Here is a 20,145-nt window from a genome sequence, read left to right on the forward strand (position 1 = left end):
AGCGACAACTTTCACATCAAAGTAGTTACGTGTTCCATTGTTAAAATAAAAATATGTATTAAAGCGGCTTTAATTGGAACTAACAGTGTCAGTAAACAAAAATATGTATTTACCGCTGGTGGGAGGTGTCCACAAACTTTTGGACATATAGTGTATTTAACCAACCAAATTTGAAGACCATTATAATCCAGTCTTGTGACACCTGCCCTGCACTTCCCCGTCCCCGAGGCGTGGTTGTTTGTTTGTGTGCATGATTCCATCTGAAAGAGCACAGCTGGCTACGTTTCAGTGCCCCTCCTTCACGAGACTTCCCATTGCTTGTCTTTGTGTTCAGGCAGTTTTTAATTAATTCATGTTTGCAGTGCTGCAATCTCACTCAGCAGATGTTCAAGTTTGCTTGTAATTGAGTATGAAACATTTTTCTGCATGTGAGACGACATTCCAATTACATACCACTTGGATATGGCTTTGTCTTATTTGAGACTAGTGCTGTCATTTATAATGCAGTTTATAGGTAAGTTGTTGTTTAGTAAGTGAAGACTTCAATTACTGTTATTATTTTATTCATTCTGCTTTTATTCAGAGGGCGGTTTGAGATAATAATCGCAGTGTAATTGTATAATGTAATTGTAAAATGCCGGTTATTATGAGAGAAATTCTGTAACAGTGCATGAACTGCTTCAGGGTTGCCTCTAATCGGTTTTTCATTAATGGGATTATTTCTTTGTTGCAGACACAGAACATGACATGAAAGAAGTAATCCATTTCCAATGCTAAAGAAAGATTTGCCTTGCCATATTTTCCCACTGTATTTCACGGATTTATCAGTGGATAACAGACTCTCACAAAAACAGAGATCATGCAGTATACAGCTGTTACAGTCGTCGCTTACAGTGTTAGCACTGAACTGTATGAACTGTATTGTTCTGGCGAGATTTTGGCATAAGTTGTTAGAATGTGGTTCAAGGTGAGGCTGCCTCTTCTCTCAGGTATTTAGTGCAGTACAGCCAAAGATCCTCATCCTTGAATGAGAAAAGTTAAACTTTGTTTCCATCACAGAATTGGTAGCAGTTTGTTTTAAAGAGGTAAAACAGATGATTTCAGGTCAGTTGCATTCAAACATTTCATTTCAAAAAATTTAAAATATATATATTTTCAATCTTTTTTTTTTTTTATTAAACTTCTAATTTAATTCATTCTGAGCCTATAAAACTGTACTGTATGTAAATTCACAATCTGTTTGTTCCAGAGTTCATTGAAGTTACAGTCTTATATATTATATTGAGTGAAATATTCAAACAAATAGTGCCATTGTTATAGCTGCGTCTTTGCATCAAACAGAATATCTTATATGACTGACTGATGGCTTCTGAATCAAAGGATTCACATTTTTATTAAATATTTAGATGCTAACAAACCTTTCAAATCCACAGTCCTGTGGGTTTAAACAATGCTTTGCCAACACATATATGTATGTATGTATATATATATATATATATATATATATGTATATATATATATATATATATATATATATATATTGTATGTATATCTGCAAGCCTTTGATGTTGATCAGTGTTAATACTTATTCCCCAGTTGTCATAATGAAGCATCAACAAACGTGAACTGTAACTTTGATCAAGAGATTGAAGATAGTGAAGTCATGGGAAAGGCTTTCACAAAGTATCCTATAGAGCCGTAGGTTTGGGAGATGAGAGAGATGAGATGAGCTCTCCTAAGAATCCAGTGTGTAGGTTTTGTCTTTTCAGTTGCAGTCATCTGTTCATACAGTATGAGGCTCTGGAGGTTTTGGTCTGTGCATGTGGTCCCTCCCCTGCTGATAGAGGTTTAGGCAGCTGTACGCTTGCACAGAAGACAGAGTGTCACAGTGGATGTGCGAGGACAAGCAACGCATAACCATCCCATCTTTCTGTGGAGCTGTGACATGAAATATGGGTGTTTTGTTGTCTTCTTTAAGCTGCAGATTCAGTGTGAATCCTGTGGTTGATGGAAATGTCAACAAAAGCAGCATATTTTAAGAACAGCACACCAGGAATCTTACCAAATGCTCCAACCTTCAGTAAATAATAGATAAAATGTTATGTTGTGCTGCTCCTATTTTTCTAGAAGAATTAGAAAGGTAGTTGCCTTAGAAATAGTGATGGCTCATGTTCCTTGGGCACAGGCCTTGAAAATTCTGCTGCAATAAAATAGTTAGCCTTAGAGCAAGGACTAAATCACCTGTTGAGAATGCAACACTGAAAAGCCTCCTTTGACCACTCTGACCATTTTATAACACACTTCACCTTCAATAAAATGATTATTGCCTGACATCATCAATGGTAACAAAATCACAAAGTCCTCATCAAGGTTGAGCTGATCATTTTTGCCCGTAAAAAAGGCTTTTGTTTGGATCTCCACATGTAGGTGCAGTCAAGTGTGTACTCTGAGTGCGTTTCATAGAGTTCTTCTGCCCCCTGCTGGATGAAAGTCACTCATCAGTAAACTGCTGGGAAAGAAAGTAATCAGTGAGGGAAAGTGGTTTTACACTGAAATGCCAAAGACAACCTTTCAAAATAATCCAATTTACCTTTTTGAGTTGGTGTTTGAGATGTTTCTGGACCTTTTGTCTTGATTTCTTCCAAAATGTCAGCTCCCTCAGTTATAGTGTGTCCATCAATCGATCAAAGTCCAGTTTTGTTTTCCACCGCCACCAACAAAACCTTAAAGAGTAGAATTAGGCAAAGGCAAAGAAAGCTTCAGCCACAGAGGAAAAACGCTTGATTAAAAGATTATGAAGGGAAGAAAGAAGAGGGGAAAAGCCGCCCCTGTTCTTGATTAATGAAAATTGTAGTCATAACATAACAGGTGTAGTAATCATATATTTATGATGATTCATATTCATTTCTCATTATTTGATTCATAAGCATTAAATCTTCATCAACATAGTTTGTTTAACACCCAGCGTCTGGTTCATGTGGTTGGATTTCAAACTGTCTAAATATGATAAGAGTAATTGATTTATTTTTCCTCAGTGACACGACAGGGATTGGGCATCATAAATCACGCAGGCTGCAAATATTAAAGTAGTGTCTGTTCAAATGGTGACATATTGGAAATGTTTTTATCAGTGTCAGACTATTAAGTACATAAACACCAACTGATAGACACACAGCAGACCGAGCAAAGCAAACTTTTTATCTGAAGCATTGCATTGCAGTGACTTTGCAGGAGCATCAGGAGCCAAACATTACATTTTTAGATGGATTGTCATGTGGATTTGACTATTTTTTTCCACCTGTCTGCACAGTCAGTCTGAAAACATTAGGTCAGGGTCAAGGTAGAATTCATTGTCATTCGCTCCATGTACAGTACTCAGTATACAGGGGAACCAAATTGCATTCCTTCAGTGCACTACTGTACACAATATATATAGAAAAATAAACAGGTACCCAGAAAAATAAGACAGTTAAATACACAACTTATTTTCTTCCACATCTTCAAATATGTGTTCTGATTTTCAGTATCACGCATTTTTCACTGTGTGTGTGTGTGTGTGTGTGTGTGTGTGTGTGTGTGTGTGTGTGTGTGTGTGTGTGTGTGTGTGTGTGTGTGTGTGTGTGTGTGTGTGTGTGTGTGTGTGTGTGTGTGTGTGTGTGTTATCTGTTTGTTTTGTATTCTAGAGGAGATCCTGCAGACCCAAATAGCCCACTGGTGGTCTCCAGACGGGCTGCGCCTGGCCTACATGACCATCAATGACTCGCTGGTACCGAAGATGGAAGTCCCATTTTTCACGGGAACGCCATACCCCACTAACCTGGAGTATCACTATCCAAAGGCAAGTTTAATTCAGTCACACTCTCACTCCTGCTCCTCCTTTGATGCTATCATGTTGATGTTATTGTACACAGAAAGTTGTGGAAGAAGTGCTGTAGCACTGCCACAAAGAAAAAAAATACTACATTACAGTGAAAGTTTTACATTCAAAATCTTTCGTCCAGAAGTATTTTCAGCAAAATGTACTTCAAGTATAAAAATTAAAAGTAGTAGTAGTCGTTTATTTATAATATATGGTTTGCATGATTGGACCATTACTGATTCAGCCTTTTAATGCTGTCAAGATAGAGCTAAATATAACAACTTCACATGCTGCTGGTTAGTTTAATCTGTAACAGGCAATAGTCGATTAGATGTATAAATGATCATAAAACTGGAAAACACAAGTACCTCAAGGTGTACTTCATCACTGTACATAAGTAAATGTAGTTAGTTACATTCTACCACTGTACACAGAAGACTTTCATGGAGCTTGTTTACCTCAGAACAGAAAGACAATTCGTCACTGTCTTGACCTGAAATCCAGTCTGACCTATCTAATTTCCGCTTGGCCCCTGCAGGCTGGGGAGGAAAACCCTGTAGTGCACCTGTCTGTGGTGAGCCTCAATGGTCCCCTGCACACCGTGGTGATGAAGAAACCTGATGACCCCCGAATAGGGTGAGTGACAGCTCAACGATGCCTCATTGAAAGCACCGAAAATAGCCCTGGGGCGTTTTCTTAAGGTAGTCGAGACAGAGGTGGTCAGTGGTGGTGATGTGTTTCCACCTTCTGGTTTTTCCAGGAGGGAATATTATATCACCATGGTGAAATGGGCCACCAGCACCAAACTGGCTGTAAACTGGCTGAACAGAGCGCAAAACAACTCCATCCTGACACTGTGTGAGGCCACGACTGGAGTCTGCATTAAGGTGAAACATTTGGCAAAGTGGGAAATCTGCTGCCACTGTGATTTTTGTGTCTGTATAACCAACTATGAATTTAACTTACTTACAAATAACAACTTGTGTAGCCTTTTATAGCTTATTCCTCTCATTTAGTCAAACCTACTCTCACCAAATCTGCAGCTCAAAATAGTCCCCAACAAGTGCAATATTTGGTCCTGTTTGTGTAATGTTGGCTGAAAACTACATTGGTCAGATGTTTTAGGAAATCTATTTGCTTTCTTTTTAAAATTAAAGTATATTTTTTCTGCCAGTTTTTAAGGGAATTGTTCAACATTTCGAGAAATAGTAGCAAGACTAAAAAGATTGATACCACTCTCGTACTGTCCATTAATGGTCATAACCACTCATTTAACAGACACATATAAGACATTAATCTTCTCATGAAACTCACTGCCAGAAAGTGAATAAGCATATTTATCTAAGTGTCAAAGAGATGGACTAACACGCTCTTGTTTTGTATCTTTTGTTGACAATAACAAACAATAAAGAATACTGACAGATTTATAATTTTTTAAGTGATTTGTTGGCTTTCAACTCATGCCCTCTTATTATTTTCAGAAACATGAAGATGAGAGTGACAGTTGGTTGCACAGACAGGTACGTGATCAAAACGCCGCTGCTCCGTTGCTGAGCAGTTGGTTAAAAAACAGACAGCGTTTGCTCCGTGTGTCTGAGTTTGAACAATATTTTGTTTTTTTCTCCTCTCTGCAGAATGAAGTGCCACTCTTTTCCCAAGACGGACACAAGTTCTTCTTCACCCGAGCAATACCTCAGGGTGGGAGAGGAAAGTTTTTTCACATCTCTATGTCCACCTCGACGGTAGGTAATGACAAAATGATCCTCATAATACGTGTCCTCTGAGGCTTGGTACAGAGTGTTTAGTGTTCCCCCCTGTGTTATTCTCACCCAGCCTAACACTAGCACAGACATACTTCAGTCCCTGACATCTGGGGACTGGGACATCACCAGCATCTTGGCATACAATCATCAAAGGAACCTCATGTAAGATGTTTTGATATTCTTACATATTTTTATCAGCCGCTGCTGAGTCGAGGGTGTTTTGTTGTTTGGTGATGATGTTTGGCTGTTTTTCCAGATACTTTCTGAGCACAGAGGACAACCCCAAACGACGACACTTATATAGGTATGGTTTTATTGGAAGTTAAAAGTGCTTTTATGTTTTCTATGAGTGCTTTTTAAGGTATATAATGATACTCACTCAGTGCCATTCCACAGCGCCGACACAATCCCTCCATTCAACCGCTGCTGCCTTTCTTGCGAGTTCAAGTGTGGCTATGTGGACGTTTCATTCAGCCACAATATGCAGTACTTCTTACTCAACTGTAAAGGTGAGCACGTCGATCTTGAATCTCTCGAGTTATGACTTTTTTTCCTTTTTCTTTTTTTTTTGTAGCAGCGGACTGAGTGTGTTTTACATCCCAGCACTCTCGAGAATGGAAGTCTTCTCGGGGACGTAGAGAGCTGTGTTCGGTGGAAAGTGTAATTGAATTAGTGCTCTGTGTCAGGTTGAGAGCTTATATCGAACTGGACATTAGCAGATAACCTCAAACCACTGCTGGATCCTTCTGATTAGCCACAGAAATAAATGTCTTGTCTGACTGCAGTGATGTGAGTACTGCTGAGCTGCTGGCGAAGAGAGTGTGGCTTTCTGCTTTTAGTATTTGATAAATGGAAAGGAGAGCAAGCTCAGTGGTTAGCATTGTGTGGTTGTTTACTAGATGTATTCCTTGTGTTCCTCAGAGACATTCTGTTACTGTTTTTTTGTTGTTTTTTTTCCTTGTGGCTTCAGCACTGGGGCACAACAACGCAGTTTCCATGGAAGCTGATTTGTTTAGGGCGCTCACTCCAGAGAGGAAAAGTGCCAGTGGCTTTCTGCATTAATTGGATCTTTGGAGACTAGCTCCATTGTGAAATAATAAGCTACTTCCTCATGGGACGGAAGTAGATTAACTGTGGAGCTGGCTGAGAGGCCTGTTTCTGAAGTCTGTTTAAGATAAGACAGAGATGATTCCTTTGCAGAGGAGGGTTGTGTTTCACACTTGTGATTACTGGTTTGTCGGAGGCATTTTAGCCTATTGTCAGGGTCTTCTTACATGATATTTTATCATGCTAATCAACTTAACTTCTATAATTACATTCTTGCTAATTGTTTTTCCCTGAATTGTTCTTTATAGGCCCAGATATACCAAGTGTGGCTATTTATAGCACTAAGGACAAACAGAGTGAGTGTTGTCTCCGTTGTGTTGTCCTTCTACATCATTATGTACAATAATCTGCACTGAATTCACTGCAAATATGTTTTCATTGATAGATTTCTCATTGAGTTTCTTCTTTCGCTGCAGAGGTGTTCGACGTGGAGACGAATGAGAAAGTAAATGAGACGTATAACAGCATGCAGATGCCCAGGGTGGAATACAAGACCATCACCATAGACGACTATAGTATGTGTCCACTTTACCAAATACAAGATTACCTGCCAGTCACATTGTATTATAAGACTGAACGTTAACCCTCTGTTGTCTGTTGTAGTTCTGACGATGCAGATTCTGAAGCCAGCTGGATTCGTAGAGACTGCCCATTACCCCTTACTGCTGCTTGTGTACGTAGGAACGAGGATGACTGCAACTACCATCATCGTTTAGAAGGAGTACCCCAGCTATCACTTCCCTAAATTTGGGGTCTCACAAGAGTCAGATTAAAAACAGAACAGTCAAAAAAGTTACTTTTAGTCCCCAAGTATGGGTTAAAATCCAAAAATGCTAGAGCCTGCATTTCCCATAATGCAACTCAATAGTGTGTTTTGAACAGTCACTCGACTAATGGCATCAGGAATTGTTTCAGCACTACGATATAATGGTAAAATATAATATAAACTAGAATTGCATTAAAATACTGTTCAAAATTTGAGACAGGACTCTACAAATTTATGTTTGACTTCATTCATTTGCAAGGTGTTGTTGTTATTTTGTCCACTCTTTTTTCGCAAATTCTGACTTTGGAGACCTTTTTTTCTAATAGTCAAATTTAGGTGTTAAACCCTCCGATTTGACCAATTATAAAATTGAACATACATCTCTGAGAAGTGAGTTATTCCTTTTCATCATCCTGTCATATATTTTCCACAGGGACGGTACGCCTGGTGGGCAGATGGTAACGGAGCAGTTCCAGGTGGACTGGGCCACGGTTCTGGTCAGTAGCTTCAGTACCATCGTGATCCGCTTCGACGGCCACGGCAGCGGCTTTCGGGGCACCAACCTTCTCCACAAAGTCAGGAGGAAGCTGGGAAAGTTGGAGGAGAGGGATCAGCTGGAGGCCCTCAGGTCAGACTTCTCCTACAACTGTGAGCACGACCGTAGCAAAAGGCGGAGCAGTTTGACTCATTTTCTTTCATTTTCAGGTTCATATCCAAAGAGCCTTACATCGATAAGAATCGAATGGGAGTCTATGGAAGGGTAAGAAGAACACGTGATCAAAGAGGCTTCTGTAATTTTGATTTCAACTGAATGCCTTCATAAATACAGCAGATGCCTTACATGTTAATTATTTTCACAAGGTGTAATTAATTTATTTTTGTTTTCTTGATGTGTTTCTGTGTCTCCTCTACCTTTGTACAGGCCTATGGAGGATATTTAGCCACAATGCTTTTGAGCTCTGAAGAGTTTACCCAACTTAAATGTGGAACAGCAGTCTCACCCATCACGGACTTTGAGCTATATGGTATAACTGTCTTGATATTATTCTTTTGTGGATGTCTTAAAGACATCTTGGGACAGCGTCTAAAGGCACCTGATCTTTCTAAACCGTTTTTTTTGTTTTTTTTTGTCAAATTGCAGCATCTGCATTTTCAGAACGATACCTCGGTTTAAAGACAGATTCCCGAGTATATACGGTAAAGTTCCAACACTTCTGTCTCTTTATCCAAATCATGCAACAAGATGTTTTGCTGAATTGAATGGGGATGAATTATAGGGTCAAGAGGATGTTGATGACATGGTGGATTTTCTGCTTCCTCTTTTCCTTCAGATGACAAATTTAGCACACAGAGCGGGTCAGCTTCTGGAGAAACAGTACTTGATAATTCACCCAACTGCAGACGGTAAGGGGCATAGTGTTGGATATATCTTTTTCTCAGCAGAGAGTGAAAAAGTTTTTGTTTCACTTCATAGTTTGTGTGATTGGTCACTAATGTGCCTCTCCAATCTCGTCTTCACTACCACTTCCACAGAAAAGGTTCACTTCCAGCACACGGCCAAGTTTATCAACCATTTAATCAGCGAGAAGGCCAACTACACTCTACAGGTGAGCTAAAATCACTGGTTGATGTACAATGAAACGGTTGCTGAAAATGTTCCCCCTCTTTATGCTGAGTGTCAAGAGATCACTTCCTAAAATGAAAACAATATAAGAGGGCAAATGTTAGATTCCAGCGCACAGGTATAGGCTAAGATAGCTGGTTATAAGTAGGGTACGGTTGGGATCAGGTTAAGGTAAGTTGAAAAAGAATCTACTCAGAATCTAAACACCAACCAACATAAGAGATGGGGGACAAAATAATACATTTTATGGCCACTTGAGGGCAGCAAAAACAAGTTAGGAACACAACATTCACCTTTTAAGTTAATATGCTGAATGGACAACTACATTTGCTCCTTTTAGCTCTGTTTTGATCTCAACAAACTCTTGAGGAAAATAGTCGAGCCTTTTCACAGATGAACAGAAAGACGATATACAGCTCCACAGAGCTGAGGGGAACTAGTGTGGTCGTTTTTCAAGGGAGTAGTCATAACCACATGAAATTTAATTTCTTACCAGAATGAAATTCAGTTTTTGTAACATTACTTTCCCTCTGCTCCAACTCAACAAGTAAATTGAGTGAATTTTGTACTAAAAATAGAAGATACCCAACTGGTATGTCTACTTCAGACTGCTGAAGTCTCAGTTAGTTTCTGCACATTTTCACAGAACCACAACTGTGGATTTTGTTCTCATCTCTTAAATTGGAATTGCATTAAGATGTTTCAGAGAGCTGGCAAACCAACATAACCACAAAGTCCATGGAAATTAAAACCGTGTGATACAATTGAAAGCTCCAGAACACCTACTAATGGACTTTGTGGTGAGAAATTGTTTTGCCCACTGCTGTTTCAAAGTTCCTTTCTATCTGAATGTTTAGATATCGCATGGACAAGTGAGTAATGCTTTAGTATAAAATTAAATAAAAAAGCGAACTTATCTATTGTTGTTTAAGTATATTTTGATTTGCTGTGTTTTTCTATTTTATATTATTAAAAAATGTATAACTTGGTTTTTCAATGATGGCAAGTAAAGTGATTTAAAAGGTGCAGAAAACAGTCATGGGAAATTTTACCCTATTTTCTCTGATTTTATAGCCTACATGAGTAAAAAAAAATTAAAGGATTTGTTTATAATGACAGCATTATTAGTTCAGCTCTATCATATAAATCCGTCATTGCTGTGTATTAACCTACAGATCTATCCAGATGAAGGACATTTCCTACACAGTGATGGGACACAGCAGCACCTGAGCCAGTCTCTGGTCAACTTCTTTGAGGAGTGTTTCCGGGTGCCAGAGGTACTGACGGACGACCAGCAAGAAGACGAGGACGACAGTTAAGCCTGCTCCTGTGAGCAGCCACCCCTCCACCCACCCCACCTCCTCGGCCAGCTACTACAGCACAATATGCAACAGATCTTTCAACCCAATCAATCCACGACCCCTGCACCTGTCCAACCTGATTTTAGCTCTACTCTGAAGCGCAGCACCTGCATGTGCAAAAGGGGCCTCGGTCTATTTTCCCTCTCCTCACCTCGTGCGGACCAGGAAACCAGTCAGAAAGATGTTGAATAAATCTCAGATGTGGACAGTCATATCTCTCTGCAATTGGAATAAGTGGACTAGTACTCCCTCTGGTGGACAAATAGAGGATCAACATAATTTACATTCAGAAGTGTCTCCATTCCAAACCAGGTACATTAACAGAGCGCTTTGCAGCACAAATTATCCCCCCGTGAAGATCAGTTCATTATGTTGAGATTTAACTTTTGGGCTGCCACTCTCTGATAACCTTTGCCAACTGACTTACTGATTATTGTATTCATGAGTATGATTACTGCTACTTGTTTCTCAGAAATTTCTCTGTTCAGTGTCTTACAATAGTACTGTGTCTATGAGTGGATGTCTGGCTGCATCAGTCCTTAGTTGCTTTACAAAACAAGGGCACAATGTTTAACTTTGTGTTGTACTCCAGAAAAAAAGGTGTCTATACAAAAATGGTATTTTCCCTCGTCATATATCTGGATTGACCTCTTCTTTTAGTCACTGTGCCTTACTGTGGGTGAAATGTTCATGTTAGGAGCCCACATGATGCTGAAAATGAGTAAATATGGGTAGGCCTTGTCTGAACTGTGCATTCCGTTGATAACTCGAACACAGATCATGATTTCATTTTCCTGAAAGGATAAAGTTTAAAAAAAAAAGGAGGTATGGCACATTGATCTCGGAACAGGGAAAGAACTGAATACAAAATAAGGTGGCATTATACTGATGAAAATGTAAAGAATATATAGTTTGCAAATACAGTTCTTGATATTTACCTTCCATACTGGTGAGTTAACTATGCTGATTTTTTTTCATTATTTTGTGAATTTCTTTGACTTGTGTTCTAAATGGCTTGACTCTCTCCCCATGTCACTTCTGTTAGTATTGTCAGTGGTTTCTAGTCAGCTGATGTACAAAGTGTATAAATCTTATATTGTTTAAGTCTTCATGTTGTATGTGCAACTTGTATATAAAGCATTTTGAAATGTATCATTTGTTGGCTTTGTCACTTTACATCACTTAAGTGTGTATACTATGGAGGTAGATTTGTTTCAATATTATGAATGAACAGCGTGAACAGATCAACAATCCGGGTGTAATTGTATAATCTATAAATATAAAACACCTTCCACAAATACAAAAAGTACATTTGCAAATTCACAAAAATATTTTAAAAATATAAAACGGATTTTTTGAATTCCACAAATAAAAAAAATATCTCAATACATCCAATTTATTTACAAATAAATGAAAAACATTTGTGAATCAATTTTCTATTTGTCAAGCGAAAAGGCGTTTGTCGATCTGAATTCTACGCTTCGTTTGTGGCTTTCACGTACCGAGTTTTGAAACTTTCTGACTGACTGAGCAAAATCGATCTGAGTAACTAGGCCACTATCTTAAAACACGTGATCACCTGCTGATGATACCATTTCCGCTTTTAAAAAATAAGAGCACTTAGTCTTCTATGTGTAGTTTTATTTTCCATAAATGATCGGCGACAAGTAACGTGCACTACGTTAACGGTTGTAAGATATGAAGTAACAGGACTCGGTTAAGGTCTTTGATAGTATGGGTGTTGGTGTTGATATTTGTTTTGTTAAGAAATGACGTATTACAATTTTATTGTTCATCTATAATATGTGGTCTACCGTTAACTACTAAACCGGCACCTGTTCCTATGGCGACAGTAAACATGCATGTTGCGGACTGAGGGAATGGAAGCAGTGTACTGGATTATTTTACACTGTGATGATGATGACGATATAATGTAAATAGACCACATTTCATACCCACCCAACCTGTAAAGAGATAACTGGTGTCATTTGTTTACCATTGAGTTTATTGTAATCATTCAGTCCATTTCCTAGGCCTATTTACAGCATAATAGGTATTTTCTACATGTAGGCTATAATCAGTTGGCAATTATCGTCAAAGTCCTGTGCAGTCAGTGGACCTGCCAACTCATCTCTTACAAGTGGTAATAGCAAGGCCGGCACAAGGCTTAAGCGAAATAAGCGACCATACTATATTATAACTTTTATGACCTTACCATACTATGATGCTTTTATGCCTTACAATACTATAATGTTATCATGCCTTACTATAGATAGACTTTGTGATGAGACGAGACAGTCGTTCAGTGATTAGAACTGTTGCTTTACACTGAGAATTCTTAGGATTCGAACCCCGGGCCTAGAGCGTTTCTGTGTGAAGTTTGCATGTTGACCCTATACCTGCATGGGTTCCATCCGGGTAATCCGACTTACTCACTTACTACATTTTTATGACTTATTATACTACGTCGGTTTTTTGACGCATTTATGCTTTATTATACTATGACGTTTTGAGAATTTTTTATGCCTTACTACACTATGACATTTTTAATGGTCAACTATACTATGACGTTTTATGCCTTACTTTACAGTTACTTTTTTATGACGTTTTTAAGCCTTATTACACTATTACGTTTTTATCACTTTTAATCCCTTAATATACTAACTCGTTTTATCACTTTTTATGCCGATGAAGTTTTTATGACTTTTTATGTCTTACTATACTATGAGGTTTTTATGACTATTTATGCATTACTATAGTATGACGTTTTTATGACATCTTATGCCTTACTATACTATGACATTTTTATGACTTTTTATGCCTTACTGTAGTATGACTTTTTATGCCTGATTATACGATGTCTTTTTTATGACTTTTTATGACTTACTATACTATGACGTTTTTATGCCTTACTATACTATGATGCTTTTATGCCTTAATATACTATGACGTATTTATGACTTTGTATACCTAACTATAGTATGACGTTTTTATGACATCTCATGCCTTACTATCCTATGTCGTTTTTATGACTTTTTATGCCTTGCTATACTATAACGTTTTTATGACTTTCCATGCTTTACTATACTATGATGTATTTAAACCTTACTATACTATAACTTTTTATCACTATAAATGCCTTATTATACTACGTCGTCCTAATGAAGTTCTTATGCCTTACAATACTATGACTTTTTATCACTTTAAATGCCTTACTATACTATGACGTTTTTATGACTATTTATGCCTAACTGTACTGTGACTTTTTATGCCTTTTTATGCCTTACTATACTATGACTTTTTATGACTTTTTATGCCTTACTATACTATGACTTTTCATGCCTTACTATACTATAACATTTTTATGCCTTACTATACTATGTTGTTTTTATGAATTTTTTTGCCTTACTGTACTATGAATTTTTATGCCTGATTATACTATGTTGTTATTATGACTTTTTATGCCTTACTATACTATGACATTTTTATGCCTTACTATATTATGACTTTTTATACCTAATTATACTATGTTGTTATTATGACTTTTTATGCCTTACTATACTATGACTTTTTATGACTTTTTATGCCTTACTATACAATGATGTTTTTATGCCTTACTATACTATGATGTATTTATGACTTTTTATGCCTTACTGTACTATGATGTTTTTATGACTATTTATGCCTTACTATAATATGACGTTTTTATTACATCTCATGCCTTACTATACTATGACGTTTTTATGCCTGATTATACTATGACTTTTTATGACTTTTATGCCTTACTATACGATGATGTTTTTATGTCTTTTTATGCCTAACTATACTATGGCGTTTTTATGATTTTCATGCTTTACTATACTATGATGTTTCAAGCCTTACTTTAGTATGACGTTTTTATGACATTTTATGCCTTACTATACTATGACGTTTTTATGCCTGATTATGCTATAACGTTTTTATGACTTTTCATGCCTTACTATGCTATGACGTTTTTATGACTCTTTATGCCTTACTATACTGTGACTTTTATGCCTTACTATACTATGACCTTTTTATGACTATTTATGCCTTACTATAATATGACGTTTTTATGACTTTTTATACCTTACTATACGATGACTTTTTTATGTCTTTTTATTCCTAACTATACTATGGCGTTTTTATGATTTTTATGCTTTACTATACTATGATGTTTCAAGCCTTACTTTACTATGACGTTTTTATGACATTTTATGCCTTACTATACTATGACGTTTTTATGCCTGATTATGCTATGACGTTTTTATGACTTTTCATGCCTTACTATACTATGACGTTTTTATGACTCTTTATGCCTTACTATACTGTGACTTTTATGCCTTACTATACTATGATGTTTTTATGACTATTTATGTCTTACTATAATATGACGTTTTTATTACATCTCATGCCTTACTATACTATGACATTTTTATGCCTGATTATACTATGACTTTTTATGATTTTTATGCCTTACTATACGATGATGTTTTTATGTCTTTTTATGCCTAACTATACTATGGCGTTTTTATGATTTTCATGCTTTACTATACTATGATGTTTCAAGCCTTACTTTACTATGACATTTTTATGACTTTTTATGACATTTTATGCCTTACTATACTATGACGTTTTTATGCCTGATTATGCTATGACATTTTTATGACTTTTCATGCCTTACTATACTATGACGTTTTTATGACTCTTTATGCCTTACTATACTGTGACGTTTATGCCTTACTATACTATGACCTTTTTATGACTATTTATTCCTTACTATAATATGACGTTTTTATGACTTTTTATACCTTACTATACGATGACTTTTTTATGTCTTTTTATTCCTAACTATACTATGGCGTTTTTATGATTTTCATGCTTTACTATACTATGATGTTTCAAGCCTTACTTTACTATGACGTTTTTATGACATTTTATGCCTTACTATACTATGACGTTTTTATGCCTGATTATGCTATGACGTTTTTATGACTTTTCATGCCTTACTATACTATGACGTTTTTATGACTCTTTATGCCTTACTATACTATGACTTTTTATGCCTTACTATACTATGACGTTTTTATGACTATTTATTCCTTACTATAATATGACGTTTTTATTACATCTCATGCCTTACTATACTATGACGATTTTATGCCTGATTATACTATGACGTTTTTATGATTTTTATGCCTTACTATACGATGATGTTTTTATGTCTTTTTATGCCTAACTATACTATGGCGTTTTTATGATTTTCATGCTTTACTATACTATGAAGTTTTTATGACTTTTTATGCCTTACTATACTATGACTTTTTATGCCTTACTATACTATGACTTTTTATGCCTTACTATACTATGACTTTTTTATGACTTTTCATGCCTTACTATACTATGTCGTTTTTATGACTTTTTATGCCTTACTATACTATGACGTTTATATGACTATTTATGCCTTACTATATTATGACTTTTTATGCTTACTATACTATGACTTTTCATGCCTTACTATAACTATGTCGTTTTTATGACTTTTTATGCCTTACTATACTATGATGTTTTTTTGACTATTTATGCTTTACTTTACTGTGACTTTTTATGCCTTACTATACTATGACTTTTTATGCCTTACTATACTATGACTTTTTCTGCCTTAATATACTGTCGTTTTTATGACTTTTTATGCCTTACTATACTATGACTTTTTATGCCTTACTATACCATGACCTTTTATGACTTTTTATGCCTTACTATACTATGACGTTTTTTTGACTTTTTATGCCTTACTATACTGTGACTTTTTATGCCTTACTATACTATGACTTTTTATGACTTTTCATGCCTTACTATACTATGTCGTTTTTATGACTTTTTATGCCTTACTATACTATGACTTTTTTATGACTTTTTATGCCTTACTATACTATGACGTTTTTATGACTTTTTATGCCTTACTATACTATGACGTTTTTATGACTTTTTCTGCCTTAATGTACTATGTCGTTTTTATGACTTTTTATGCCTTACTATACTATGACGTTTTTATGACTCTTTATGCCTTACTATACTATGACTTTTTATGCCTTACTATACTATGACGTTTTTATGACTTTTTATGCCTTACTATACTATGACTTTTTATGACTTTTTATGCCTTACTATACTATGACGTTTTTATGACTTTTTATGCCTTACTATACTATGATGTTTTTTTGACTATTTATGCCTTACTATACTATGACTTTTTATGACTTTATATGCCTTACTGTACTATGACTTTTTATGACTTTTTATGACTTTTATGCCTTACTTACTATGACTTTTTATGCTTACTATACTATGATTTTTATGCCTTACTATACTATGACGTTTTTATGACTTTTTATGCCTTACTATACAATGATGTTTTTATGCCTTACTATACTATGACTTTTTATGACTTTTATTGCCTTACTATACTATGATGTTTTTATGACTTTTTATGCCTTACTATACTATGACGTTTTTATGACTTTTCATGCCTTACTATACTATGACGTTTTTATGACTTTTTATGCCTTACTATACTATGACGTTTTTATGACTTTTATGCCTTACTATACTATGACGTTTTTATGACTTTTTATGCCTTACTATACTATGACGTTTTTATGACTTTTTATGCCTTACTATACTGTGACTTTTATGCCTTACTATACTATGACGTTTTTATGACTTTTTATGCCTTACTGTACTATGACTTTTTATACCTAATTATACTATGTTGTTTTTATGACTTTTTATGCCTTACTATACTATGACTTTTTATACCTTACTATACTATGACTTTTTATGCCTTACTATACTATGACTTTTTATGACTTTTATGCCTTACTATACTATGATGTTTTTATGACTTTTTATGCCTTACTATAATATGACGTTTTTATGACATTTTATGCCTTACTATACTATGACTTTTTATGCCTGATTATACTATAACTTTTTATGACTTTTATGCCTTAATATACTATGATGTTTTTATGACTTTTTATGCCTTACTATACTATGACTTTTTAATGCCTTACTATACCATGACTTTTTATGCCTTACTTTACTATGACTTTTTACGCCTTACTATACTATGACGTTTTTATGCCTTACTATACTATGTCGTTTTTATGACTTTTTATGCCTTACTATACTATGACTTTTTATACCTTACTATACTATGACTTTTTATGCCTTACTATACCATGACTTTTTATGACTTTTCATGCCTTACTATACTACGTCGTTTTTATGACTTTTTATGCCTTACTATACTATGACGTTTTTATGACTATTTATGCCTTACTATACTGTGACTTTTTATGACTTTTTATGCCTTACTATACCATGACTTTTTATGACTTTTCATGCCTTAATATACTATGTCGTTTTTTATGACTTTTTATGCCTTACTATACTATGACTTTTTATGCCTTACTTTACTATGACTTTTTATGACATTTTACGCCTTACTATACTATGACTTTTCATGCCTTACTATACTATGTCGTTTTTATGAATTTTTATGCCTTACTATACTATGACTTTTTATACCTTACTATACTGTGACTTTTCATGCCTTACTATACTATGACTTTTTTATGACTTTTTATGCCTTACTATACTATGACTTTTTTATGACTTTTTATGCCTTACTATACTATGACGTTTTTATGACATTTTATGCCTTACTATACTATGACATTTTATGCCTTACTATACGATGATGTTTTTATGTCTTTTTATGCCTAACTATACTATGGCGTTTTTATGATTTTCATGCTTTACTATACTATGATGTTTCAAGCCTTACTTTACTATGACTTTTTTATGACATTTTACGCCTTACTATACTATGACGTTTTTATGCCTAACTATACTATGTCGTTTTTATGACTTTTTATGCCTTACTATACTATGACTTTTTATACCTTACTATACTATGACTTTTTATGCCTTACTATACCATGACTTTTTATGACTTTTCATGCCTTACTATACTATGTCGTTTTTATGACTTTTTATGCCTTACTATACTATGACGTTTATATGACTATTTATGCCTTACTAAACTATGACTTTTCATGCCTTACTATACTATGTCATTTTTATGACTTTTTATGCCTTACTATACTATGATGTTTTTTTGACTATTTATGCTTTACTTTACTGTGACTTTTTATGCCTTACTATACTATGACTTTTTATGCCTTACTATACCATGACTTTTTATGCCTTACTATACTATGACTTTTTATGCCTTACTATACTATGACTTTTTCTGCCTTACTATACTATGTCGTTTTTATGACTTTTTATGCCTTACTATACTATGACGTTTTTATGACTATTTATGCCTTACTATACTATGACTTTTTCTGCCTTAATATACTATGTCGTTTTTATGACTTTTTATGCCATACTATACTATGACGTTTTTATGACTATGTATGCCTTACTATACTATGACTTTTTCTGTCTTAATATACTATGTTGTTTTTATGACTTTTTATGCCTTACTATACTATGACGTTTTTATGACTATTTATGCCTTATATTATGACTTTTTTCTGCCTTACTATACTATGTCGTTTTTATGACTTTTTATGCCTTACTATACTATGACTTTTAATGCCATACTAAACTATGTCGTTTTTATGACTTTTTATGCCTTAGTATACTATGTCGTTTTTATGACTTTTTATGCCTTACTATACTATGACGTTTTTATGACTTTTTATGCCTTACTATACTATGATGTTTTTTTGACTGTTTATGCTTTACTTTATTGTGACTTTTTATGCCTTACTATACTATGACTTTTTATGCCTTCCTATACTATGACCTTTTATGCCTTACTATACTATGTCGTTTTTATGACTTTTTATGCCTTAATATACTATGACGTTTTTATGACTATTTATGCCTTACTATACTATGACTTTTTCTGCCTTACTATACCATGACTTTTTATGACTTTTCATGCCTTACTATACTATGATGTTTTTTGACTATTTATGCTTTACTTTACTGTGACTTTTTATGCCTTACTATACTATGACTTTTTATGCCTTACTATACTATGTCGTTTTTATGACTTTTTATGCCTTACTATACCATGAATTTTTATGCCTTACTATACTATGACATTTTCTGCCTTAATATACTATGTCGTTTTTATGACTTTTTGTGCCTTGGTATACCGTGACTTTTTATGCCTTACTATACCATGACGTTTTTATGACTATTTATGCCTTACTATACTATGACTTTTTCTGCCTTAATATACTATGTCGTTTTTATGACTTTTTATGCCTTACTATACTATGACGTTTTTATGACTATTTATGCCTTACTATACTATGACATTTTCTGCCTTAATTTACTCTATCGTTTTTATGACTATTTATGCCTTACTAAACTATGACTTTTTATGCCTTACTATACCATGACTTTTTATGACTTTTCATGCCTTACTATACTCTGTCGTTTTTATGACTTTTTATGCCTTACTATGATGTTTTTTTGACTATTTATGCTTTACTTTACTGTGACTTTTTATGCCTTACTATACTATGACTTTTTATGCCTTACTATACCATGAATTT

General features: G+C 34.9%; 1 protein-coding gene across 4 annotated transcripts in view; it reads left to right on the forward strand.

Moving 5' to 3' along the window:
- LOC130179157 (dipeptidyl aminopeptidase-like protein 6) overlaps window positions 1-11,632 on the forward strand; it is a 92,035-nt gene extending 80,403 nt beyond the window's left edge. For 3 of the 4 annotated variants that reach the window (XM_056391952.1, XM_056391953.1, XM_056391951.1), the window contains 17 exons: window positions 3,684-3,838; window positions 4,398-4,495; window positions 4,620-4,746; window positions 5,341-5,379; window positions 5,494-5,601; window positions 5,693-5,784; window positions 5,879-5,926; window positions 6,019-6,131; window positions 6,978-7,025; window positions 7,146-7,244; window positions 7,333-7,402; window positions 7,929-8,123; window positions 8,201-8,255; window positions 8,418-8,520; window positions 8,637-8,692; window positions 8,827-8,899; window positions 9,029-9,176. In XM_056391952.1, the coding sequence (XP_056247927.1) occupies window positions 3,684-3,838; window positions 4,398-4,495; window positions 4,620-4,746; window positions 5,341-5,379; window positions 5,494-5,601; window positions 5,693-5,784; window positions 5,879-5,926; window positions 6,019-6,131; window positions 6,978-7,025; window positions 7,146-7,244; window positions 7,333-7,402; window positions 7,929-8,123; window positions 8,201-8,255; window positions 8,418-8,520; window positions 8,637-8,692; window positions 8,827-8,899; window positions 9,029-9,111 (1,562 nt within the window). In that variant the 3' untranslated portion in view covers window positions 9,112-9,176. Of the gene's footprint in view, window positions 1-3,683; window positions 3,839-4,397; window positions 4,496-4,619; window positions 4,747-5,340; window positions 5,380-5,493; window positions 5,602-5,692; window positions 5,785-5,878; window positions 5,927-6,018; window positions 6,132-6,977; window positions 7,026-7,145; window positions 7,245-7,332; window positions 7,403-7,928; window positions 8,124-8,200; window positions 8,256-8,417; window positions 8,521-8,636; window positions 8,693-8,826; window positions 8,900-9,028; window positions 9,177-10,294 lie in introns of those variants that run through there. The other variant, XM_056391954.1, reaches the window with a different exon arrangement.
- Window positions 11,633-20,145: the final 8,513 nt, after the last annotated feature.

The sequence above is a fragment of the Seriola aureovittata genome, chromosome 12 (assembly GCF_021018895.1).
Source record: "Seriola aureovittata isolate HTS-2021-v1 ecotype China chromosome 12, ASM2101889v1, whole genome shotgun sequence".
NCBI classification, from domain to species: Eukaryota; Metazoa; Chordata; class Actinopteri; order Carangiformes; family Carangidae; genus Seriola; species Seriola aureovittata.